The following is a 23,028-nucleotide window of genomic DNA, read 5'->3' as shown; positions in this document are numbered from 1 at the left end:
ATTTATAAAGGTTCAATATAACTTCTTTACTTTTGTACTCTATTCCTCTATAACTAAAACCACGGATCCCATATGCTTTTTTTAACAGTCTTCTCAACTTGTCCTGTCACCTTTAAAGATTTGTGCACATACACTGCAAGGTCTTTCTGGTTCTGCACCCCCTTTAAAATTGGACCATTTAATTCATATTGCCGTTCCTCATTCTTCCTATCAGAATGTCACACTTCACACTTCATTAAATTTCATCTGCCACATGTCTGCCCATTTCACCAGTTTCGTATCATCTGCAAACTTTGAAATTATGTCCTGTATACCCAAGTCCAGTTCATTAATACATATCAAAAGTAGCAGTGGTGCTAATACCAACCCCTGGGAAATTTCACTGTATACTTCCCTCCAGTCCATTCACTTTTTTCATTCGTTCCAGGATGTGGGTGCCACTGGCAAGGCCAACATTTATTGCCCATCCCTAATTGCCCTTGAAAAGGTGAGGATGAGCTGCCTTCTTGAAATGCTGCAGTCCATACGGTGAAGATACTCCCATAGTGCTGCTAAAGAGGGAGTTCCAGGATTTTGGCCAAGCAATGATGAAGGAACGGTGATATATTTCCAAGTCAGGATGGTGCATAACTTGGAAGGGAACTTGCAGGTGCTCCCATGCGCCTGCTGCCCTTGTCCTTCTAGGTTTGGGAGGTGCTGCAGAAGAAGCCTTGGCTTGTTGCTGCAGTGCATCTTATAGACGGTACAAACTGCAGCACGGTGAGCCGGTGGTGGAGGTGATGGATCGGATGTCAGTCAAGCAGGCTGCTTTGTCTTGGATGGTGTCAAGCTTCTTAAGTGTTGTTGGAACTGCACTCATCCAAGCAAGTGGAGAGTATTACATCACACTCCTGACTTGTGCCTTGTAGATGGCGGAAAGGCTTTCAGGAGTCAGGAGGTGAGACACTCGCTGCAGAATATCCAGCCTCTGACAGGTCCAGTTAAATTTCCGGTCAGTGGTGACCCCCAGGATGTTGATGGTGGTGATTTTGTGATGGTAATTTTTATATATGTAGACTTGTATTTACTCTGTACACCCACCAGAGGCTCATTCCCCGGTTTCCCAATGGATCCCATAATCCCTTGGGAGCACAGGTATTTAAGAAGGCTTCACAGGTTGGAGAGGCACTCTGGAGACCTGCAATAACAGATTACGGTCACACTTTACTTTGAGCTCACAGTGTTCAGTCTGACTCTTTCTCCATACACTACAACTGCCGATGAGATACAGATAGTGAACCCAAAGATGCAGAGAACAGTGGGCATCCTGGAGAAATTTTCGGAGTGAGATGATTGGGAAACTTTTGTGGAGTGACTCAACCAATATTTCGTGGCCAACAAGCTAGATGGGGAAGAGAGCACTGCCAAACGAAGGGCGATCCTCCTCACCGTCTGTGGGGCACCAACATATCGCCTCATGAAGAATCTGCTTATTCCAGCAAAACCCAGAGAAATCGTATGACGATTTGTGCACACTGGTCCGAGAGCATTTGAACCCGAAGGAAAGCGTTCAGATGGTGAGGTACCGGTTCTACAACTACAAAAGGTCTGAAGGCCAGGAAGTGGCGAGTTATGTCGCTGAGCTAAGACGCCTTGCAGGACATTGCGAATTTGAAGGACATTTGGAGCACACGCTCAGAGACTTTTTCGTATTTGGCATTGGCCACGAAACCATACTTCGCAAGCTTTTGACTGTAGAGACCCCAACCTTGAGTAAGGCCACAGCGATAGCCCAGGCGTTCATTGTCACCAATGACAATACTAAGCAAATCTCTCAGCACACAAGTGCTGCTACAAGTACTGTGAACAAAGTGATGTTGTTTTCGAATCATAACGTACAGGGCAGGTCACGCATACCTGCAGCTGCACGTCCGCAGGTGTCTAAGAGTCCACCATCAAGGGTGATGAATGCAAGGCCATTAACATTTTGTTGGCGCTGTGGGGGTGATCATCGTTTCCATTCATGCCGATTCAAAGGATACATTTGCAAGGGCTGTGGAACAATGGGACACCTCCAACGAGTGTGCAGGTGAGCTGCTAAGCCTGTTAAACCTGCAAACCATCACGTTGCAGAGGAGGACAGATCCACGGAGGATCACTACGAACCAGAGCCTCAGATAGAGGAGGCAGAGGTACATGAGGTGCACACATTCACCACGAATTGTCTCCCGATAATGCTGAATGTTGAACTAAATGGACTCCCGGTGTCAATGGAGCTGGACACAGGCGCGAGCTCGTCCATCATGGGCAAAAAGACTTTCGAAAGGTTGTGGTGCAACAATGCCTCAAGGCTAGTTTTAACTCCAGTTCACACGAGACTAAGAACTTACACTAAAGAACTGATTCCTGTAATCGGCAGTGCTACTGTAAGGGTCTCCTACAATGGAGCAGTGCACAAGCTACCACTCTGGGTGGTACCGGGCGATGGTTTCATGCTGCTCGGCAGGAGCTGGCTGGGAAAGGTATGCTGGAACTGGGACGACGTCCGAGCGCTATTGCCCGCTGACGACACTTCGTGTGCCCAGGTCTTAAACAAATTTCCTTCGCTGTTTGAACCAGGCATTGGGAAATTCCAAGGAGCAAAAGTGCAGATCCACCTAATTCTGGGGCGCGACCCATCCATCACAAGGTGAGAGCAGCACCGTACATGATGAAAGGGGAGAGATTGAGCTAGACCGGCTGCAACGAGAGGGCATCATTTCACTGATCGAGTTCAGCGAGTGGGCCAGTCCTATTGTCCCAGTCCTCAAGGGAGATGGCACCATCAGAATCTGTGACGATTACAAAGTAACCATCAATCATTTCTCCCTGCAGGACCAATACCCACTACCCAAAAGCCGATGACCTCTTTGTAACGCTGGCGGGAGGAAAGACGTTCACGAAGCTGGATCTGACTTCAGCCTACATGACGCAGGAACTAGAGGAATCATCGAAGGCCCTTACCTGCATCAACATGCACAACGGTCTTTTTGTTTATAACAGATGTCCATTTGGAATCCAATCAGCGGCGGTGATATTCCAGAGAAATATGGAAAGTTTACTGAAGTCGGTTCCGCACACCGTGGTCCAACGCGACATCTTGGTCACAGGTCAGAACACAGTTGAGCACCTGCAGAACCTGGAGGAGGTTCTTAGTCGACTCAATTGCGTGGGGCTCAGGTTAAAATGCTCGAAGTGCGTTTTCCTGGCGCCTGAAGTGGAGTTCCTGGGAAAGAGGATTGCGGCAGATGGCATCAGGCCCACCAACGCGAAGACGGAGGCAATCGAGAACGCACCGAGGCCACAGAACGTGATGGAGCTGCGGTCGTTTCTGGGATTCTTGAAATACTTTGGTAACTTGGTACTGGGTCTCAGCACACTGTTAGAACCACTGCATGTCTTACTATGAAAAGGGGGCGAATGGGTTTGGGGCAAAAGCCAAGAAAATGCCTTTGTAAAAGCGAGAAAATTGTTATGCTCAAACAAATTGCTTGTGTTGTATGATCCATGTAAGCGTTTGGTACTAGCATGTGATGCGTTGTCATATGGCGTCGGCTGTGTATTGCAACAAGCTAATGATTTCGGGAAACTGCAACCGGTTGCTTATGCATCCAGGAGTCTGTCTAAGGCTGAGAGAGCCTACAGCATGATTGAAAAGGAAGCATTAGCGTGTGTCTATGGGGTAAAGAAAATGCATCAATACCTGTTTGGGCTAAAATTTGAATTGGAAACTGACCATAAGCCTCTTATATCGCTGTTTTCCGAGAGTAAAGGGATAAATACCAACGCATCGGCTCGCATCCAGAGATGGGCGCTCACGTTGTCCGCATACAACTATGCCATCTGCCACAGGCCAGGCACAGAAAACTGCGCCGATGCTCTCAGTAGGCTGCCATTGTCCACCACGGGGGTGGAAATGGCGCAGCCCGCAGATCTAGCCATGGTTATGGAAGCATTTGAGAGTGAGCAATCATCCGTCACTGCCCAGCAGATCAAAACCTGGACAAGCCAGGACCCCTTATTATCTCTAGTCAAAAGCTGTGTGCTTCACGGGAGCTAGTCCAGTATCCCAGTGGAAATGCAGGAAGAGATAAAGCCGTTTCAGCGGCACAAAGGTGAAATGTCTATACAGAGGGACTGTCTTCTGTGGGGCAATAGAATATGGTTCTCAAGAAGGGCAGAGACACCTTCATCAATGATCTCCACAGTACCCTCCCAGGCATAATAATGATGAAAGCGATAGCCAGGTCCCACGTGTGGTGGCCGGGTATCGATGCAGACTTAGAGTCCTGCGTTCACAGATGTAATACTTTCTCGCAGTTAAGCAATGTACCCAGGGACGCGCTGCTAAGTTTATGGTCTTGGCCCTCCAAACCGTGGTCTAGGGTACACGTCGACTATGCAGGCCCGTTCTTGGGTAAAATGTTCCTTGTGGTTGTAGAAGCGTATTCCAAGTGGATTGAATGTGAGATAATGTCGGCTAGCACGTCCGCTGCCACTACTGAAAGCCTGCGGGCCATATCTGTCACTCATGGCTTACCCGATGTCCTGATAAGCGACAACAGGCCATGTTTTACCAGTGCTGAGTTCAAAGAATTCATGACCCGCAACGGGATCAAACATGTCACATCTGCCGATTTTAAACCAGCGTCCAATGGTCAGGCAGAGAGAGCAGTGCAAACCATCAAGCAAGGCTTGAAGAGGGTAACTGAAGGCTCACTGCAGACTCGCCTATCCCGAGTCCTGCTTAGCTACCGCACGAGACCACACACACTCACTGGGATCCCACCTGCTGAACTGCTCATGAAAAGAGCACTTAAGATAAGGCTCTCGTTAGTTCACCCTGATCTACATGAACAGGTAGAGAGCAGACAGCTTCAACAAAGTGCATACCATGATAGCGCAAATGTGTCACACGAGATTGAAATCAATGATCCTGTATTTGTATTAAATTATGGACAAGGTCCCAAGTGGCTTCCCATGGCTTTGTGGCCAAAGAGGGGAGCAAGGTGTTTCAGATCAAACTTTCAAATGGACTCATTCAACAGAAACACTTGGACCAAATCAAACTCAGATCCACGGACTATCCTGAGCAACCCACCTTGGACCCTACCTTTTTTGATCCAACAACATACAGATCAGTGGCAACCGGTACCACGGTTGACCATGAAGCAGAACCCATCATCCACAGCAGCCCAGCAGGACCCAACACACCAGGCAGCCCAGCAAGACCAGCTGCATAACAGCCCAGCGAGGGCCCAACAAATGATTCAACAATACCAACTTTCACACTGAGACGATCAACCAGGGCAAGAAGGGTCCCAGATCGACTCACATTGTAAATAGTTACACTATTGACTTTGGGGGGGAATGTTATATATGTGGACTTGTATTTACTCTGTACAGCCACCAGAGGGCTCATTCCCCGGAGTCCCGAGGGATCCCATAATCCCTTGCGAGCACAGGTATTTAAGAAGGTTTCACAGGTTGGAGAGGCATTCTAGAGACCTGCAATAAAAGACAAAGGTCACACTTTACTTTGAGCTCACAGAGTTCAGTCTGACTCTTTCTCCATCCACTACAGTAATGCCGTTGAATATTAAGAGGTGGTGGTTAGACCTGTTGAAGATGGCCATTGTGTGGCACTTGTGCGGCACGAATCTAACCTGCCACTTATCAGCCCAAGCTTGAATGTCGTCCAGGTCTTACTGCATGTGGGCATGGACTGCTTCATTTTCTGAGGAGTTGTGAATGGAACTGAACACTGCAATCATCAATTAACATTCCCACTTCTGACCTTATAGAAACATAGAAACATAGAAAATAGGTGCAGGAGTAGGTCATTCGGCCCTTCGAGACTGCACCGCCATTCAATAAGATCAGAGTTGATCATTCCTTCAGTACCCCTTTCCTGCTTTCTCGCCATACCCCTTGATCCCCTTAACCGTAAGAAACATAGAAACATAGAAAATAGGTGCAGGAGCAGGCCATTCAGCCCTTCTAGCCTGCACCGCCATTCAATGAGTTCATGGCTGAACATGAAACTTCAGTACCCCCTTCCTGCTTTCTCGCCATAACCCTTGATCCCCCGAGTAGTAAGGACTTCATCTAACTCCCTCTTGAATATATCCAATGAACTGGCCTCAACAACTCTCTGCAGCAGGGAATTCCACAGGTCAACAACTCTCTGAGTGAAGAAGTTTCTCCTCATATCAGTCCTAAATGGCCTACCCCTTATCCTAAGACTATGTCCCCTGGTTCTGGACTTCCCCAACACCGAGAACATTCTTCCCGCATCTAACCTGTCCAGTCCTGTCAGAATCTTATATGTTTCTGTGAGATCCCCTCTCATCCTTCTAAACGCCAGTGAATAAAGGCCCAGTTGATCCAGTCTCTCCTCATATGACAGCCCAGTCATCCCTGGAATCAGTCTGGTGAACCTTTGCTGCACTCCCTCAATAGCAAGAACGTCCTTCCTCAGACTAGGCGACCAAAACTGAACACAATATTCCAGGTGAGGCCTCACTAAGGCCCAGTACAACTGCAGTAAGAGTAAGACCTCTCTGCTCCTATATTCAAATCCCCTAGCTATGAAGGCCAACATACCATTTGCCTTCTTTACCGCCTGCTGTACCTGCGTGCCCACTTTCAGTGACTGATGAATCGTGACACCCAGGTCTCGTTGCACCTCCTCTCTTTCTAGTCTGCCGCCATTCAGACAATATTCTGCCTTCGTGTTTTTGCCCCCAAAATGTATAACCTCACATTTATCCACATTATACTGCATCTGCCATGTATTTGCCCACTCACCTAATCTGTCCAAGTTACCCTGCAGCCTCTTAGCGTCCTCCTCACAGCTCACACCGCCACCCAGTTTAGTGTCATCTGCAAACTTGGAGATATTACACTCTATTCCTCCTTCCAAATCGTTAATGTATATTGTAAAAAGCTGGGGTCCCAGCACTGAGCCCTGCGGCACCCCACTAGTAACTGCCTGCCATTCTGGAAAGGACCCGTTTATCCTGACTCTCTGCTTCCTGTCTGCCAACCAGTTCTCCATCCATGTCAATACATTACCCTCAATACCATACGCTTTGATTTTGTACAACAATCTCTTGTGCGGGACCTTGTCAAAAGCCTTTTGAAAGTCCAAATACACCACATCCACTGGTTCTCCCTTGTCCACTCTACTAGTTACATCCTCAAAAATTTCCAGAAGATTCGTCAAGCATGATTTCCCTTTCATAAATCCATGCTGACTCGGTCCGATCCTGTCACTGCTTTCCAAATGGGCTGCTATTTCATCCTTAATGATTGATTCCAACATTTTCCCCACTGCTGATGTCAGGCTAACCGGTCTATAATTACCCGCTTTCTCTCCCTCCTTTTTGAAAAAGTGGCGTTACATTAGCTACCCTCCAGTCTATAGGAACTGATCCAGAGTCGATAGATTGTTGGCAAATGATCACCAATGCATCCACTATTTCTAGGGCCACTTCCTTAAGTACTCTGGGATGCAGACTATCAGGACCCGGGGATTTATCGGCCTTTATTCCCATCAATTTCTCCAACACAATTTTCCGCCTAATAAGGATATCTTTCAGTTCCTCATTCTCACTCGACCCACTGTCCCCTAGTACATTTGGAAGGTTATTTGTATCTTCCTTTGTGAAGACAGAACCGAAGTATTGGTTCAATTGGTCTGCCATTTCTTTGTTCCCCATTATAAATTCACCTGACTCCGACTGCAAGGGACCTACATTTGTCTTCACTAATCTTTTTCTCTTCACATATTTATAGAAGCTTTTGCAGTCAGTTTTTATGTTCCCTGCAAGCTTCCTCTCGTACTCTATTTTCCCCTTCTTAATTAAACCCTTAGTCCTCCTCTGTTGAATTCTAAATTTCTCCCAGTCCTCAGGTTTGTTGCTTTTTCTGGCCAATTTATATGCCTCTTCCTTGATTTTGACACTGACGGAGGGGAGGTCATTGATGAAGCAGCTGAAGATGATTGGGCCGAGGACACTGCCATGAGGAACTCCAGCAGTAATGTCCGAGGGCTGAGACGATTAACCTCCAACAATCACAACTATCTTCCTTTGTGCTAGATGTGACTCCAGCCAGTGGAGAATTTTCCCCCTGATTCCCATTGACTTCAATTTTATTAGGGCTCCTTGATGCCACAGTCGATCAAATGCTGCCTTGATGTCAAGGGCAGTCACTCTCACCTCTGGAATTCAGCTCCTTTGTCCATGTTTGGACCAAGGCTGTAATGAGGTCTGGAGCCGAGTGCTCTTGGCAGAGCCCAAACTGAGCATTCGTGAGTAGGTTACTGGTGAGTAAGTGCCGCTTGATAGCACTGTCAACGGGACCTTGCATCACTTTGCTCATGATGGAGAGAGTGGACCGATGGGGCGATAATTAGCCGGGTTGGATTTGTCCTGCTTTTTATGCACAGGGCATACCTGGGCAGTTTTCCACACTGTTGGTTAGATTCCAGTGTTGTAGCTGTACTGGAATAGCTTGGCTTGAGGCGCAGCTAGTTTTGGAGCACAAGTCCTAAGCACGACAGCCAAGATGTTGTCAGGGGCCATAGCCTTTGCTGTATCCAGTGCGCTCAGCCGCTTCGAGATATCACATGGAGTGAATCGAATTGGCTGAAGACTGCCTTCTGTGATGGGGGGGACCTCAGGAGGTGGCCGAGATGGAACATACACTCGGCACTTCTGGCTGAAGATGGTTGCAAATGCTTCAGCCTTGTCTTTTCCAATTGCGTGCTGGGCTCTGCCATCATTGAGGATGGGGATATTCATGGAGCCTCCTCCTCCCGTTAGTTGTTTAATTGTCCACTACCATTCATGACTGGATAAGGCAGGACTGCAGAGCTTTGATCTGCAAAGAGATTTAGATAGGTTAAGGGAATGGGCTAAGGTTTGGCAGATGGAATACAAAGTCGGAAAATGTGAGGTCATCCATCTTGGAAAAAAAAGCAGTTAAAGGGAATATTATTTGAATGGGGAGAAATTACAACATGCTGCGGTGCAGAGGGACCTGGGGGTCCTTGTGCATGAAACACAAAAAGTTAGTTTGCAGGTGCAGCAGGTAATCAGGAAGGCGAATGGAATGTTGGCCTTCATTGCGAGAGGGATGGAGTACAAAAGCAGGGAGGTCCTGCTGCAACTGTACAGGGTATTGGTGAGGCCGCACCTGGAGTACTGCATGCAGTTTTGGTCACCTTAGTTAAGGAAGGATATACTAGCTTTGGAGTGCGTACAGAGACGATTCACTCGGCTGATTCCGGAGATAAGGGGGTTACCTTATGATGATAGATTGAGTAGACTGGGTCTTTACTCGTTGGAGTTCAGAAGGATGAGGGGTGATCTTATAGAAACATTTAAAATAATGTAAGGGATAGACAAGATAGAGGCAGAGAGGTTGTTTCCACTGGTCGGGGAGACTAGAACTAAGGGGCACAGCCTCAAAATACGGGGGAGCCAATTTAAAACCGAGTTGAGAAGGAATTTCTTCTCCCAGAGGGTTGTGAATCTGTGGAATTCTCTGCCCAAGGAAGCAGTTGAGGCTAGCTCATTGAATGTATTCAAATCACAGATAGATAGATTTTTAACCAATAAGGGAATTAAGGGTTCTGGGGAGCGGGCGGGTAAGTGTAGCTGAGTCCACGGCCAGATCAGCCATGATCTTGTTGAATGGCGGAGCAGGCTTGAGGTGCTAGATGGCCTACTCCTGTTCCTAATTCTTATGTTCTTATCTGATCCGTTGATTGTGGGATCACTTAGCTCTGTTTAGAGCATGCTGCTTCTGCTGCTTAGCAGCAAGTAGTCCCCTGTTGCAGCTTCCCCAGGTTGGTAACTCATTTTAGGTACACCTGGTGTTGCTCCTGGCATGCTCTTCTGCACCCCTCATTGAACCAGGGTTGGTTCCCTGGCTTGATGGTAATGGTAGAGTGAGGTATATGCTGGACCACGAGGTTACAGATTGTGGTGGAATAAAATGTTGCTTCTCCTGATGGCCCACAGCGCCTCATGGATGCCCAATTTTGAGATGCTAGGCCCGTTCTGAATTTAGAAACATAGAAACATAGGAATTTACAGTGCAGAAAGAGGCCATTTCGGTCCATTGTGTCTGCGCCGGCCAACGAAGAGCCACACGGCCCTCAGCAGCCCTGAAGGTTACATATAAACCTATGAACAATGAACAATGGCGGCAAGGTAAAGAGCACCCAGCCCAACCAGTCTACCCCACACAACTGCGACATCCTTTACACTAAAACATTCTACATTCCATCCCAACCGGAGCCATGTGATCTCCTGGGAGAGGCAAAAACCAGATAAAAACCCAGGCCAATTGGGGAAAACAAAACTGGGAAAAATCCTCTCCGACCCATCCAGGCTATCAAAACTAGTCCAGGAGATCACCCTGGCCGTTTTCGATTCCCTGCAGTACTTACCATCGTATCTGCACCAGCCAATAAGAAGTTATCCAGTCTAATCCCAATTACCAGCTCTAGGTCCATAACCCTGCAGGTTACGTCACTTTAATTGCCCATCCAAGCATCTTTTAAATGTGGTGAGGGTTTCTGCATCCACTACCCTTCCAGGCAGTGAGTTCCAGACCCTCACAACCCTCTGCGTGAAGAAGCCCCGCCTCAAACCTTCAACCAACCACCTTAAAACTATGCCCCCTCATAATTGACCCCTCCACCAATGGAAATAGGCCCTTGCTATCCACTATATCCAGGCCACTCAATATTGTGTACACCTCAATGAGGTCTCCTCTCAACCTCCTCTGTTCCAATGAGAACAAACCCAGCCTATCCAATCTGTCCTCATAGCTAAGATTCTCCATTCCAGGCAGCATCCTCGTAAATCTCCTATGCACCCTCTCTAGTGCAATCACATCCTTCCTATAATACGGCGACCAGAACTGCACGCAGTACTCCAGCTGTGGCCTAACCAGAATATTATACAATTTAAGCATAACCTTCCTGCTCTTGTATTCTATGCCTCGGCCAATAAAGGCAAGCATTCCGTATGACTTCTTAACCATCTTATCCACCTGGCCTGCTACTTTCAGGGATCTGTGGACAAGCACTCCAAGTTCTGTTTGTTCATCTATACTATTAAGTGGCCTATCGCTTAATGTGTGTACCCTTTCCTTATTAGCCCTCCCAAAGTGCATTACCGCACACTTCTCCAAATTAAATTCCATTTGCCACTGCTCTGCCCACCTGACCAGTAGATTGATATCCTCCTGCAGTCCATAGGCTAGAACCTCCACTTTTATTGCATGCTTAACGCCCACTTAACACCCATTTTACCGCTGAAATGACATAAAATGCCCATATATCGCCCACTTTGGCACAAAATGGAAACTGATGGGCTTTTTTAGGAGGCTTATTGCCGAGCGTTATTTTCCCAATGGGCTTAACGCCAGGAAAAAATATTACCGCCCACGCACTTTTTTGGGGTGGAATCAGCAGCCATAATATTGCCCAGCGTTACTTTCTGCACGGAATTAACGCCGAGATTCAATTGGAATGTCCGGCCACTGTTTTTGTCGTAAAGAGCACATTTACCCAAACAAGCGGCCATGGAGCTCGCCCAATGTCAATTTCACCACCTTGCACACATATCACCCATAATATCGTTCACTCAAAAAACCGCCCACAAAAAGTGGAACTAACCAGAATGAACGCCAGCGCTGTGGCTGGAATTTGTTTAATCCCTCTCTTACATGAGGAGCTGACATCTGAAAGAATTGACTGAAAGAACGCTGATGTGAGTGACAACGATGACACGCTGCTGTGTGTGTGCAGCTCAGACATCAATGGTGCCCATCATCTTGGTGCCAGTTAAAGTTTACGTTGATTGATGTTAAGTTGTATTGAACCCTTTCATGGTAAGGAATCACCAGTGTGTAACGGTCCAGCTATCTGAGGCAATGCGCAACAAGGTTATGTTCAATAACAAAAGTTTAATACCAACATTAGTCTGAAATCATAAGTATCACAGCCAATAACACCCAACCCCCACCCACACCCCACTTTTTCCACCATTGACATAAATCACATGTTCAACATGTCCACCAACACAGAATACAAAGGCAAAGCAGGAGCGTTGTCCCCAGCCCCCATACATTGTAACAAATTGCATACACCCAGATGGATATATAACACTGCCATTACCTATGCACTTACACATCACTTTCCACCCCCCTCTCCTTCTTCTACCCCTTCCCCATCTCGCTCCACAGCGCCTGGCCGAGGAACTGCTCAGGCGATGCCTCATTGCGGGGAATGAAGGCAGATGCGGTGGGTGTACGGGAGCGGGGTGTGCCGAGGGGGCAACATTCTCTGATGCAGAAGCAGGATCTTGGTCCTTGCTCTCATCTGCCATTCACAGTGGTGGTGCGGAACCTAGGGGCGGAGTGCCACGCTTGGGGACCACTGGAAGCCCTCTGCTACCAGTGTTCCTGACTACCAGCTCCAGGGCCTCCACCATCCCTTCCATGTTATATCTTATTTGTTGGACAAAAACTCGGTGCCAACTATGTTCTTGGTGCTTAATAGGCTTTTTGCTACTGGTGAATCTCCATCGTGCCTCCCACAACAGCCAGACAAGCACACACCACAGCCACACACACTTTCAGTGCCTCTGAGCTCCCTCTCTCTCTGTCTCCTCTTCTGCGCATGTCATGATGACACTTGACCTCCTGAATTGCGGGAATCGAGCGTTGCCATGCCGTTGCTAAGGACGGCCACACTTTACAGCAGAAGGTCAAAAAAATTTAACGCTACCGCCCATTTGATATCGCTTGCGATAAACTAGGTGTTTTGAGAACGGGCGAGAAGCCTTTTTTACCGACAACGCCGGAAATAACGCCCATTTTTGGGCGATAATCACAAAAGCGGAGGTTCAAGCCCCATGACTTTCCTCTTCATTATCAACCACACAGCCAATTTTAGTGTTGTCTGCAAACTTCTTAATCATACTCCCTATATTCAAATCTAAATCATTGATATATACCACAAAAGGAAAGGGACCCAGTACTGAGCCCTGCGGAACCCCACTGGAAACATCCTTCCAGTCACAAAAACATCCATCAACCATTACCCTTTACTTTCTACCTCTAAGCCAATTTTGGATTCAACTTGACACTTTGCCCTGTATTCCATGGGCTTTAACATTCATGACCAGTCTGTCATGTGGGACCTTATCAAAAGCTTTGCTAACTTCCATATATACTACATCATATGCACTACCCTCATCGACCCTCTTGGTTACCTCCTCAAAAAATTCAATCAGGTTAGTCAAACATGATCTTCCCTTAACAAATCGGTGCTGACTGTCCTTAACTAATCCTTGCCTTTCCAAATGTAGATTTATCCTGTCTTTCAGGATTTTTTCCAATAATTTTCCCACCGCTGAGGTTAGGCTGATAGGCCTAATTACTTGGCCTATCCCTTCTTAAACAAGGGTACCACATTAGCAGTCCTCCAGTCCTCCAGCACCGTGTTCAAATCTAAAGAGGACTGCAAAATGATGGTCAAGGCCTCTGCTATTTACTCTTTTACTTCGCTCAACAGCCTAGGATGCATTTCATCTGAGCCTGGGGACTTATCTACTTTCAAAGCTGCTAAACCCTTTAATAACTCTTCTCTCACTATGTTTATTTCATCCAGAATTTCACACTGCTCCTCTAATAGCAGTATCTGCATTGCCCCTTTCCTTTGTGAAAACAGGCGCTAAGTATTCATTAAGAACCATACCAACATCTTCCACCGCCACACAAAGATTACCCTCATGGTCTCTGATAGGCTCTACCCTTTCTTTAGTTACCCTCTTAATATATTTGTAGAATATCTTTGGGTTTTCCTTAATTTTACTAGCCAAGAGGTTTTCATGCTCTCTCTTAGCATTCCTAATATCTTTTTTAATTTTACCTCTTAACTTTCTATATTCCTCCAAAGATTCTATAGTACAGGTGCAGCGTCCAGAATTCGGAACCCTCGGGACCGAGGCCATTCCCGATTCTGCGTTTTCCGGACTTTGGATCGTATTTCTGACGTCACCACTCCGGAAACACCCGAGCCCAGGTTCAGGTATTTCCGGATTTCGGAACGTCAGAAAAGGGCCCTGCCGCCGAGGAGCTGTTCGAGCGGGGCTTCGCCGAGGTGCCGATGTTCGGGCGGGGCCCGCCGAGGAGAAGGTGTTCGGGCGGGCCCCGCCATGGAGGAGCTGTACAGTCGAGGTCCCGCCACTAAGGAGGTATTTGGGCGGGTCACGCCGAGGAAAAGGTGTTTGGGCAGGGCCCCGCCGAGGAGAAGGTGTTTGGGTGGGCCCCGCCATGGAGGAGCTGTTCGGTCGGGGTCCCGCCACTAAGGAGGTATTTGGGCGGGTCACGCCGAGGAAAAGGTGTTTGGGCAGAGCCCCGCCGAGGAGAAGGTGTTTGGGCGGGGCCCCACCGCTGTGCCGATGTTCGGGCGGGACCCCGCTGTGGTGGAGCTGTTCGGGCAGCCTCCGCAGCCAAGGAGGTGTTCGGGCAGGCCCCGCTGAGTTGGAGCTGTTCAGGTCGGCCCTGCAGCCAAGGAGGTGTTCGGGCCAGCAGGCCCCGTCGCAGAGGAGGTGTTGGGGCGGATCGATGAGGAGGCCCCGAGGTAAGGGCAGTGGCGGCGAGGCGAGGCCTGAGGTCGGCAGGGTCAGCAGGTCCGGATTGTGGAACATTGTCGGATTCCGGATGACTCTCCCACCGATCGGCCCGGAACTCCAGATTTTGGACTGTGCACCTGTATTTAGCCGTCGGTATATGATATAAGCTTCCGTTTTTTTCTTTATCCTCCCTTGTAAGTCCCTAGACATCCAGGGGGCTCTGGAATTGTTATTCCCCCCCTTTTTCTTTAAGGGCACATGTTTGGCCTGAGCCCTCCGGATCTCCTCGTTGAATGCCTCCCACTGTTCCGACACTGATTTACCCACATGTAGATGTTTCCAGTTCACTGTGGCCAAATCACTCCTCAACTTAGCAAAGTTAGCTTTTCCCCAATTTCCGACTTTTATTCCAGGCCTATCCTTATCTTTATCCATAACTAACTTGAATCTGACTGAATTAAGGTCACTGGCACCCAAGTGCTCTCCCACTAATACCCCTTCAATCTGCCCAGCTTCATTTCCCAAAACTAAATCCAAAACTGCCCTCTCTCGTGTTGGGCTTGTTGCATACTGATTAAAAAAGTTCTCTTGAATGCATTTTAAGAATTCCACACCCTCTATACCCTTCACAGTATATTTGTCCTAATCAATAGTCAGGATAGTTAAAATCCCCTACTATTACTAACCGATGGTTTTTGGACTTCACAGCAATTTGCCACACAACACAATGGAGGGTGTCTTCAGTGTGAAGACAGGACTTTGTCTCCACAATGACTGTGTGGTGATCACCACTACTCTCTGCTTTCAGTCCTTTAGCCAATTTTGTATCCATCCTGCCACTGTCCCTTTAATCCTATGGGCTTTAATTTTGCTTTTAAGTCGATTATGTGTACTTTGTCAAACGCCTTTTGAAAGTCCATATGCACAACATTAACCGTACTGTCCTCATCAATCCTCTCTGTTACTTCACTAAAGAACTCAATAAAGTTAGTCAAACATGATTTGCCTTTAAAAACATCCATGCTGACTTTAATTTATTAATCCATACTTTTGTAAATGCCAAATAACTTTGTCCCGAATTATTTTCTGTAACAGTTTCCCCATCACCAACATTAGGCTGATTGGCCTGTCATTGCCGGGTTTATCCCTCGCCCCTTTTATAAACAGGATGTAACATTTACAATCCTTCAGCCTGTGGCACCACCCCCATGTCCAAGGAGGATTGGAAGGTTGTGACCAGAGTCTCCACAATTTCCATCCTTACATCCGTCAGTAACCTATGATGCATCCCATCCGGACCAACTGACCTTCCTACTTTGACGACTGCCAACCTTTTAAGTACCACCTCAATATCTATTTTTATCCTATCCAAAATCATTCTCACAATCTATCAATTTATCAACAACATCCCATGCCTTTCTCCAAATCTATAAACATTAGTAAACCAAATGCCAGTAAGAAGGACGTTTACTTTTTGCATCAAACAGTGAATGTAGCAAAGTTGTTACGAACTCTTCATTGTACTCTGACTGTCTCATTGTGCACACACAATGGGAATCAAGAAGACCAAGGGAGGAAATTTAACCTAAAAAATCGGGTAGGTTGGGGGCATATGGGAAGTTGAGACCTCCTTTTCCAACCCCACCCCCCGCCCCAACGAGGCCTCCCCTCCATTGTTCCTCCTCTCTCTTCCCCCCCCCCCCCCCACCCCCACCCCACTCCTCTGGCTGCTGATGTTTGCTGACCCCCCCTTCCCCAACCACATCCCGGGCCCTCCCTGTGCTCCTCCTGGACCATGATTTTTTCAGACCTCCCCTACCTGTGGTGGTTCTGCCCACGATCTCTTCAGACAGCCGCCCCCCCCCCCCCACCCCCACCATGCTCCCTCTCAGCTAGTGATTTCTGTGGGCCTCCAGCCCCCTTCTACCGCATGCTAGTCCAGGTCTCCGATCGCTTACAACTAGCCCCCTGTTCGACTGGCTGCCCATCGGTCCTGATCCCCTGGAATACCTCCCTCCCTGCTCCTCCAGCCGCCCTTGACCCTCAATTCTCTTGTGATTCCTCCCTCCCGCTCCTCTGGCTGCCCCTCGGCCCCTAATTCTCTTGCGATTCCTCTGCCCTTCCCCCTATATTTTATTACAATGCAGACATGAAAATGTAAGACTCTGCACAGGCAGAGGAAGAGGCCAGTCAGCGTTTCAATTTAGTCAAAGATTATTGATGACTTCATGATCTATTTGCAACTATTCCAAAGAACACTTTGCTATAGATATTAACTATCTCTTTAGGCACATTAATTACATTTCCCTGAGACCTTTGGATATAATCCTTTGGAAAATGTATTTTGGCACTGCATTGCAATACATTACATTTAATTAAGAAATGCTTTTCATTACTTAAAACATTAACCAAATAGCAAAATATGGAGTGATGCTAGGTACAAGCTAGAGAACTGTAATTTGCTGGCGGACAAGATGAAGCCAACTTGTGTAAAGAATATATTTAAAAATTCATTTTATTACTCAAATTAACTTTCAATGTCTATAAAATGAAAAATTTGGAAACTTTTTGATTAAGAAATAATAGAAGTCATGAATATTTAAATTACTGCTCTAATGATTACACATGGAATATATTTCCTTAAATAGCGTATTTAATTTGCAAACTTGTGAAAAATCAGGTTAAAACTAAAATATTTCACTGTGACAGTTGTGTTATGTATAAAATAAATGAGCCATTGCTATTGAATTCTATGTAAATGTAAATCAGTAATTTTCCAATAAACCTTTGTTTGAACAGAAGAACTGAATCAAAATCTCATTTGAAGAATCATATTGAAAAATATTATGCAAGCTGCTTCAGTATATCCATAAAGTTTTTTTATAAAATGCAAATATTTATACATTTTAAAAATGAACCTGCTTGCAAACTTGTCGGAGCTGCTAGTCATTTTCCCACTTATACTTGGCAAGTTACATCTTTACAGTTCACTGTTATGCTGGGCAAATTGAAATTATTCCTTTTTGCAAAATCGTATTGATCTAGAAATTCTGTGATCATTGAAAACATTGACTGACTTATTCAACATGAGGGGGAAATATTTCAAGAGACTCATATCAGTTGTTCCAAACTGAACACATAATTCAGGTTTGTACTCCAGTGTAGTACTAAGTGAGTGATGTACTGTTGGAGGTGTCACCTTTCATGAGATGTAAAACCGAAGTTCCATTTGCCTGGTCCAGTGGTCTTGATGGACATTAAAGTTCCAATGACAATATTTAATGACAAACAAGAAGCTCTTCTTGTATCCTGGCCAACAATCCTCCCTCACCCAATAGCACCAGAATTTAAAAAAAAATTAGTTCATGGGATGTGCATGTCGCTGGAAAGGGCAGCATTTATTGCCCATCCCTAATTGCCCTTGAGAAGTTGGTGCTGGTGAACGTATTCACACAGTACTGTTATGGAGGGAATTCTAGTATTTTGACCCAGCAACGATGAAGGAACAGCGATATATTTCCAAGTCAGGATGGTGTGTGACTTGGAGGGGAACTTGCAGGTGGTGATGTTCCCATGTGCCTGTTGCCCTTGTCCTTCTCGGTGGTAGAGGTTGCGGGGTTTGGGAGATGCTGTCGAAGAAGCTGTGGCGAGATTCTGCAGTGCATCTTTTAGATGGTACACCCTGCAGCCATGGTGCATCGGTGTTGGAGGGAGTGAATGTTTAAGGTGATGGATGGGGTGCCAATCAAGCGGCTACTTTGTCCTGGATGGTGTCAAGTTTCTTGAGTGTTGTTGGAGCTGCACTGATCCAGGTAAGTGGAGAGTATTCCTTCACACTGCTGGCGTGTGCCTTGTACATGCTGGAAAGGCTTTGGGAGGTCAGGAGGTGAGACACTTGCCACAGAATACCCAGCCTCTAACCTGCTCTTGTAGCCACAGTATTTATGTGATTGGTCCAGTTAAGTTTCTGATCAATGGTGACACCCAGGATGTTGATGGTGAGTGAATTGGCAATGGCAATGCTGTTGAATGTCAAGCGGAAGTGGTAGACTCCTTGTTGGAGATAGTCACTGCCTGGCACTTGTTCCGAATGTTACTTGCCACTTATCAGGCTAATCTTGAATGTCGTCCAGGTCTTGCTGCATGCTGGCACGGACTGCTTCATCATCTGAGGAGTTGCGAATGGAACTGAGCTTTGTGCAATCATCATCAAACATCCCCACTTCTGACCTTATGATGGAGGGATGGTCATTGATGAAGGCACTGAAGATGTTTGGGCCTTAGACACTGCCCCAAGGAACTCCTGCAAGCGATGTCCTGGGGTTGAGCTAATTGGCCTCCAACCGCCACAACCATCTTCCTTTGTGCTAGGTATAATTCCAGCCATTGGAGAGTTTCCCACTGATTCTCACCTCTGGAATTCAGCTCTTTTGTCCATGTTTGGACCAAGGCTGTAATGAGGTCTGGAGCTGAGTGGTCCTGGCGGAATCCAAACTGAGCTTTGGTGAGCATTAAATTAACTGATCATTCATCGCATTGTTATTTTTGTGATCTTGTGATGTTTTCCCATATGGCAATGGTCACTGTATTTCAAACAAATTAATTGCATGTTAAAGGCTTTGACATGTTTATGACATCTACAATAAAGTGGTATATAAATGTAATTTTTTTCTTTCTGTTCGTACACTATCATTTGTCAGTGTATCGTCTTAGAAATAAAATTACCATGTCCTTGATGGAATCCGTTAATCTACTGCAGTCCATGAAACTCTGCACTGCAGATCCTATACATTATGAATGAGTAAAGTTAATTTGATTATGCCTTTTTTATCACAGTGGGTTCTTCCAAGACATGCATTAAAATAATTGGACTAGCTTTATGTGCCAGTAAGAAAGTGTCTGCTTTATTTCAGGGGGCAAGAGTGCAGAACTCTGCTAAGAATCTTGGAGTGAGGGACCGAACACCACAATCTGCCCCAAGGTAACTTTGCTATATAATTGAAACAATGGAATGTCATATTGGTTGGTTTACTATTACTCTCTAGTTCAGTGGCTGGTGTTGTCATAAAGATATATTTAAAGTCTGATTATGGTACATGCAATTCATCATGCATTGATTTGCACAAATATGGATATGGTGGAATAGTGATTATGTACTGGGGCAGAGTGATTATGGTACTGCACTAGCAACCCAGAGATGATGACTTCAAATACCATAGTAAAGTGTTTGAAATTGAATTTGTTGGCTGACACCGGGAAAATGGCCATGGAAACTTCTGGATTATCATTAAAACCCAGCTGGTTTACGAATGTCCTTCAGGGAAGGAAATTTACCACCTCTCTGTGGTCTGGCCAGTACATGCCTTCAGTCCAACACTATGTGGTTGATTCTGAATGCCCCTATTTAGTTATTATGAAGCAAATAGAAGGCCCACCAGCATCTTTTCTGGGCACAATGAATGAGCAATAAATGCGACCTTGCCAGCATCCCCCACATCCTGAAAACAATTTTTTTTTTTAAAACAAACATGTCTGCTGATATACTATTGTCTGAATTGATTTTTCTTAGCCTTTCAAGTGTTTGACTTGACTAGAAACCCAACACTATGCTTAAAAATCTCCAAAACAAGGTAGAATTTCTGTTTATTCAATGTAAAGTACACAGGGGTAGAATCATAAAATTATACAGCACAGAAAGAGGACATTTGGCCCATCATGCCCGTGCTGGCTCTTTGGTAGAGTTATCCAACTAGTCTCACTCCCCTGCTCTTTCCCCACATTTTTTCACTTCAGTGATTTATCCAATTCCCTTTTGAAAGTTACTGTTGAATCTGCTTCCACCACCCTTTCAGGCAGACAATTCCAGATCACAACAACTCTCTGTGTAAAAAATGTTTCCTCATGTCTCCTCATTTGAATACTATAATTACAGACCCACCTCTCCAGAGCGGGTTACTCATACACCCCGAAAGCCGCCATGGTTAAAACCAAAGCAGGCGCGTTTGCGTGGGTTGGGGGTCGGGTTTCTCAAATTTGCCAATTTAAACCTGCACTTGACCCTCATCTGCCCATCGTGGGGGTGTGGGGGGACGGGGGAGGGAGGGACGGGAGTTGGTAAAATTGCTACATAGATTTGGACACCTGCTTAATATTGTGTAAGCTTAAACTGCATTGGTATCTTGCTATCACTTAAAAAGATAATAAAGACTACCCCTCTTAGTGCAGTCGCAGAACACTGTCCAGGCTAAAGTTAGCATCCACCAGGGCCCTCAGGTATGGATATGAGTCAACAATTGGAATGTCTTCCAATTAATAACTTTGAACAAACCTCTTGAGCCATGCAGTACTGCACTGGGAACTGTACCACCATATCTCACTGGTTAGTCTATGCTTCGAGATCGTAAGTAAAATGCACTTGATCCCCAAGTGAAGACATCAAACAGGATGTTTGATGGGGAATAACCTTGATTCCATCCTTTTTCGAGAGATAAGTTCAGCAAATCTCTCATTTACCCTCACATGGACCTTGGAACTGAAATATACATCCAGAATAAAATCCAAGATTTGGCCATGTATTCCCATAGCTTACAGCTTCTTCATCAGGAAGCACTTGCGTGAAAGCCTTATGAAAGTTAATGAAAGTATTGTAAGTGGGTTTTGCTCAAGCTTTACAACCTTCCACAGTCTCATATAAAGCCACAACCTGTCCTATTTATTTCTTACAAGTGTTTCCATCACTTTATTTTCTCGAAAGTTTTTGTGCAATTTATCCCTAATTGTTCAATTTAGGGTAGGTTCATTTTTCATGCTGTTGCTAATGCTTAGGTTTCAGCCTTGACTCAGTGGTAGCACACTTGCCTCTGAATCAAATGGTCATGGGTTCAATCCCACTCGAGAGATTTGAGCACATAATCTAAGTTGACATTCCCAGTGCAGTACTGAAGAAATGCTGCACTATTGGTGGTGTATGAGACGTTAAACCAAGTCTACCCTCTTAGGTGGATGTACAAGATCCCATGGCACTATTCAAAGAAGAGCAGGGCAGTTCTCTCACTATCCTGGCCAATTTTTATCCCTTAACCAATATCAGTAAAAATAAACAGAATGGAGCCAAAATTGCCCCCCTCATAAGCTCCATTATCACCTCAAAGAGGTGAAAGGTCTTACTGACCGGGGGCAGATGGATTGGCCGACCCAACCGAAATTGCTCCCGGGTCGGAAGCGGCGGGAACAGATTTCCGCTCCGCCTGTTTTCCCACCGCGTCGGGCACGCGCCGCCGATCTCACACCGACCAGAGCAGCCCCCTTTCCACCCCCCACGCGGAATTGCCCTGTGGGAGCAGCGCCTCCGCCGGTTGATGCCACTGACAACATTCCCCAGTGGGGAGCTGTCTGTGACTGGGCGGCGCGTCCGGCCTTAAAGGGGAGGTCACATTGCCACAGTCGCCATATTTTTAATTGTCGGCTGACTACCAGGTCAGGCCAACAGTTATGTTCCCGGGTTCGGCCTGGCCGCCAACTGGCAGCCTGGCACCCCCTCTTGGGTGCCAGGCTGCTGGCCCAGCCAAAACCCTCCCTGGTGGCCCAGTGAACCTAACTGAAAACTCTGCAGAGTTCGCAGTGGCCCTCTCCTTTAACTGAAGGGGAGGGACATTGTGACGCATCAGCGCGACGCGACACGTCCATGTCGCGCTGATGTCATCAGCGACGCACTGACATCATCAGCGCGGCGTCGATGACTGGTCGGGGCGGCCAACCCACTGCAAGGGCACTTTCGCCCCGCAGTCGCCCGAAACACTGCCCCGACACCCAAAAATATTAAAGTGGTGAATTTCTCCAGTAACTCCCCGGAGAAAAACTTACCAAACGATAGTTGCACCCCATTTGGGGCGGGGCTCAATTTCGGCCCCGATATCTGATCATGTATCTCACTGCAGTTTGTGGGATCTTGCTGTGCACAATTTGGCTGTCACATTTCCCTACATTACAACAATGCTTACAATTCAAAAGTACTTCATTGGTTGTTAAGCACTTGGGGCGACCTGAGCTTGTGAAAAGAGTGATTATAAATGCAAGTCCTTTCTTTTCCTTTATACAATAAGTTATTTTGATATGTGTGTATCTGCTGGCAGCTTATTTTTAATAAACTGCCACAATCTTTTCCCCATCATGAAGTTGGTTTAACATAAAGAATTAAATGAATGTTGTAAGTCTCTGAACTAATTTCCTTAGTCATTGCACTTACATTCCCTTTCATTTTTGTATAAACAATTTGTTTTTATTCTGCCACACCATTTTATTCTGGTCACATTATCTGATGTATGCACTTTTGTCTTACTTTATA

The 23,028-nt window shown here is 46.3% G+C and overlaps 1 protein-coding gene across 1 annotated transcript in view; it reads left to right on the top strand.

Annotated features, from left to right (window-relative positions):
- prex2 (phosphatidylinositol-3,4,5-trisphosphate-dependent Rac exchange factor 2) overlaps positions 1 to 19,669 on the top strand; it is a 910,511-nt gene extending 890,842 nt beyond the window's left edge. The window contains exon 39 of the mRNA XM_070891336.1: positions 19,598 to 19,669. Coding sequence (XP_070747437.1) covers positions 19,598 to 19,669 — 72 coding nt within the window. The remainder of the gene's footprint in view (positions 1 to 19,597) is intronic.
- The last annotated feature ends 3,359 nt before the right edge of the window (positions 19,670 to 23,028 follow it).

The sequence above is a fragment of the Pristiophorus japonicus genome, chromosome 1 (assembly GCF_044704955.1).
Source record: "Pristiophorus japonicus isolate sPriJap1 chromosome 1, sPriJap1.hap1, whole genome shotgun sequence".
NCBI classification, from domain to species: Eukaryota; Metazoa; Chordata; class Chondrichthyes; family Pristiophoridae; genus Pristiophorus; species Pristiophorus japonicus.
Note: the sequence above shows the minus strand (reverse complement) of the source record. Positions and strands in the feature narration are given on the sequence as shown.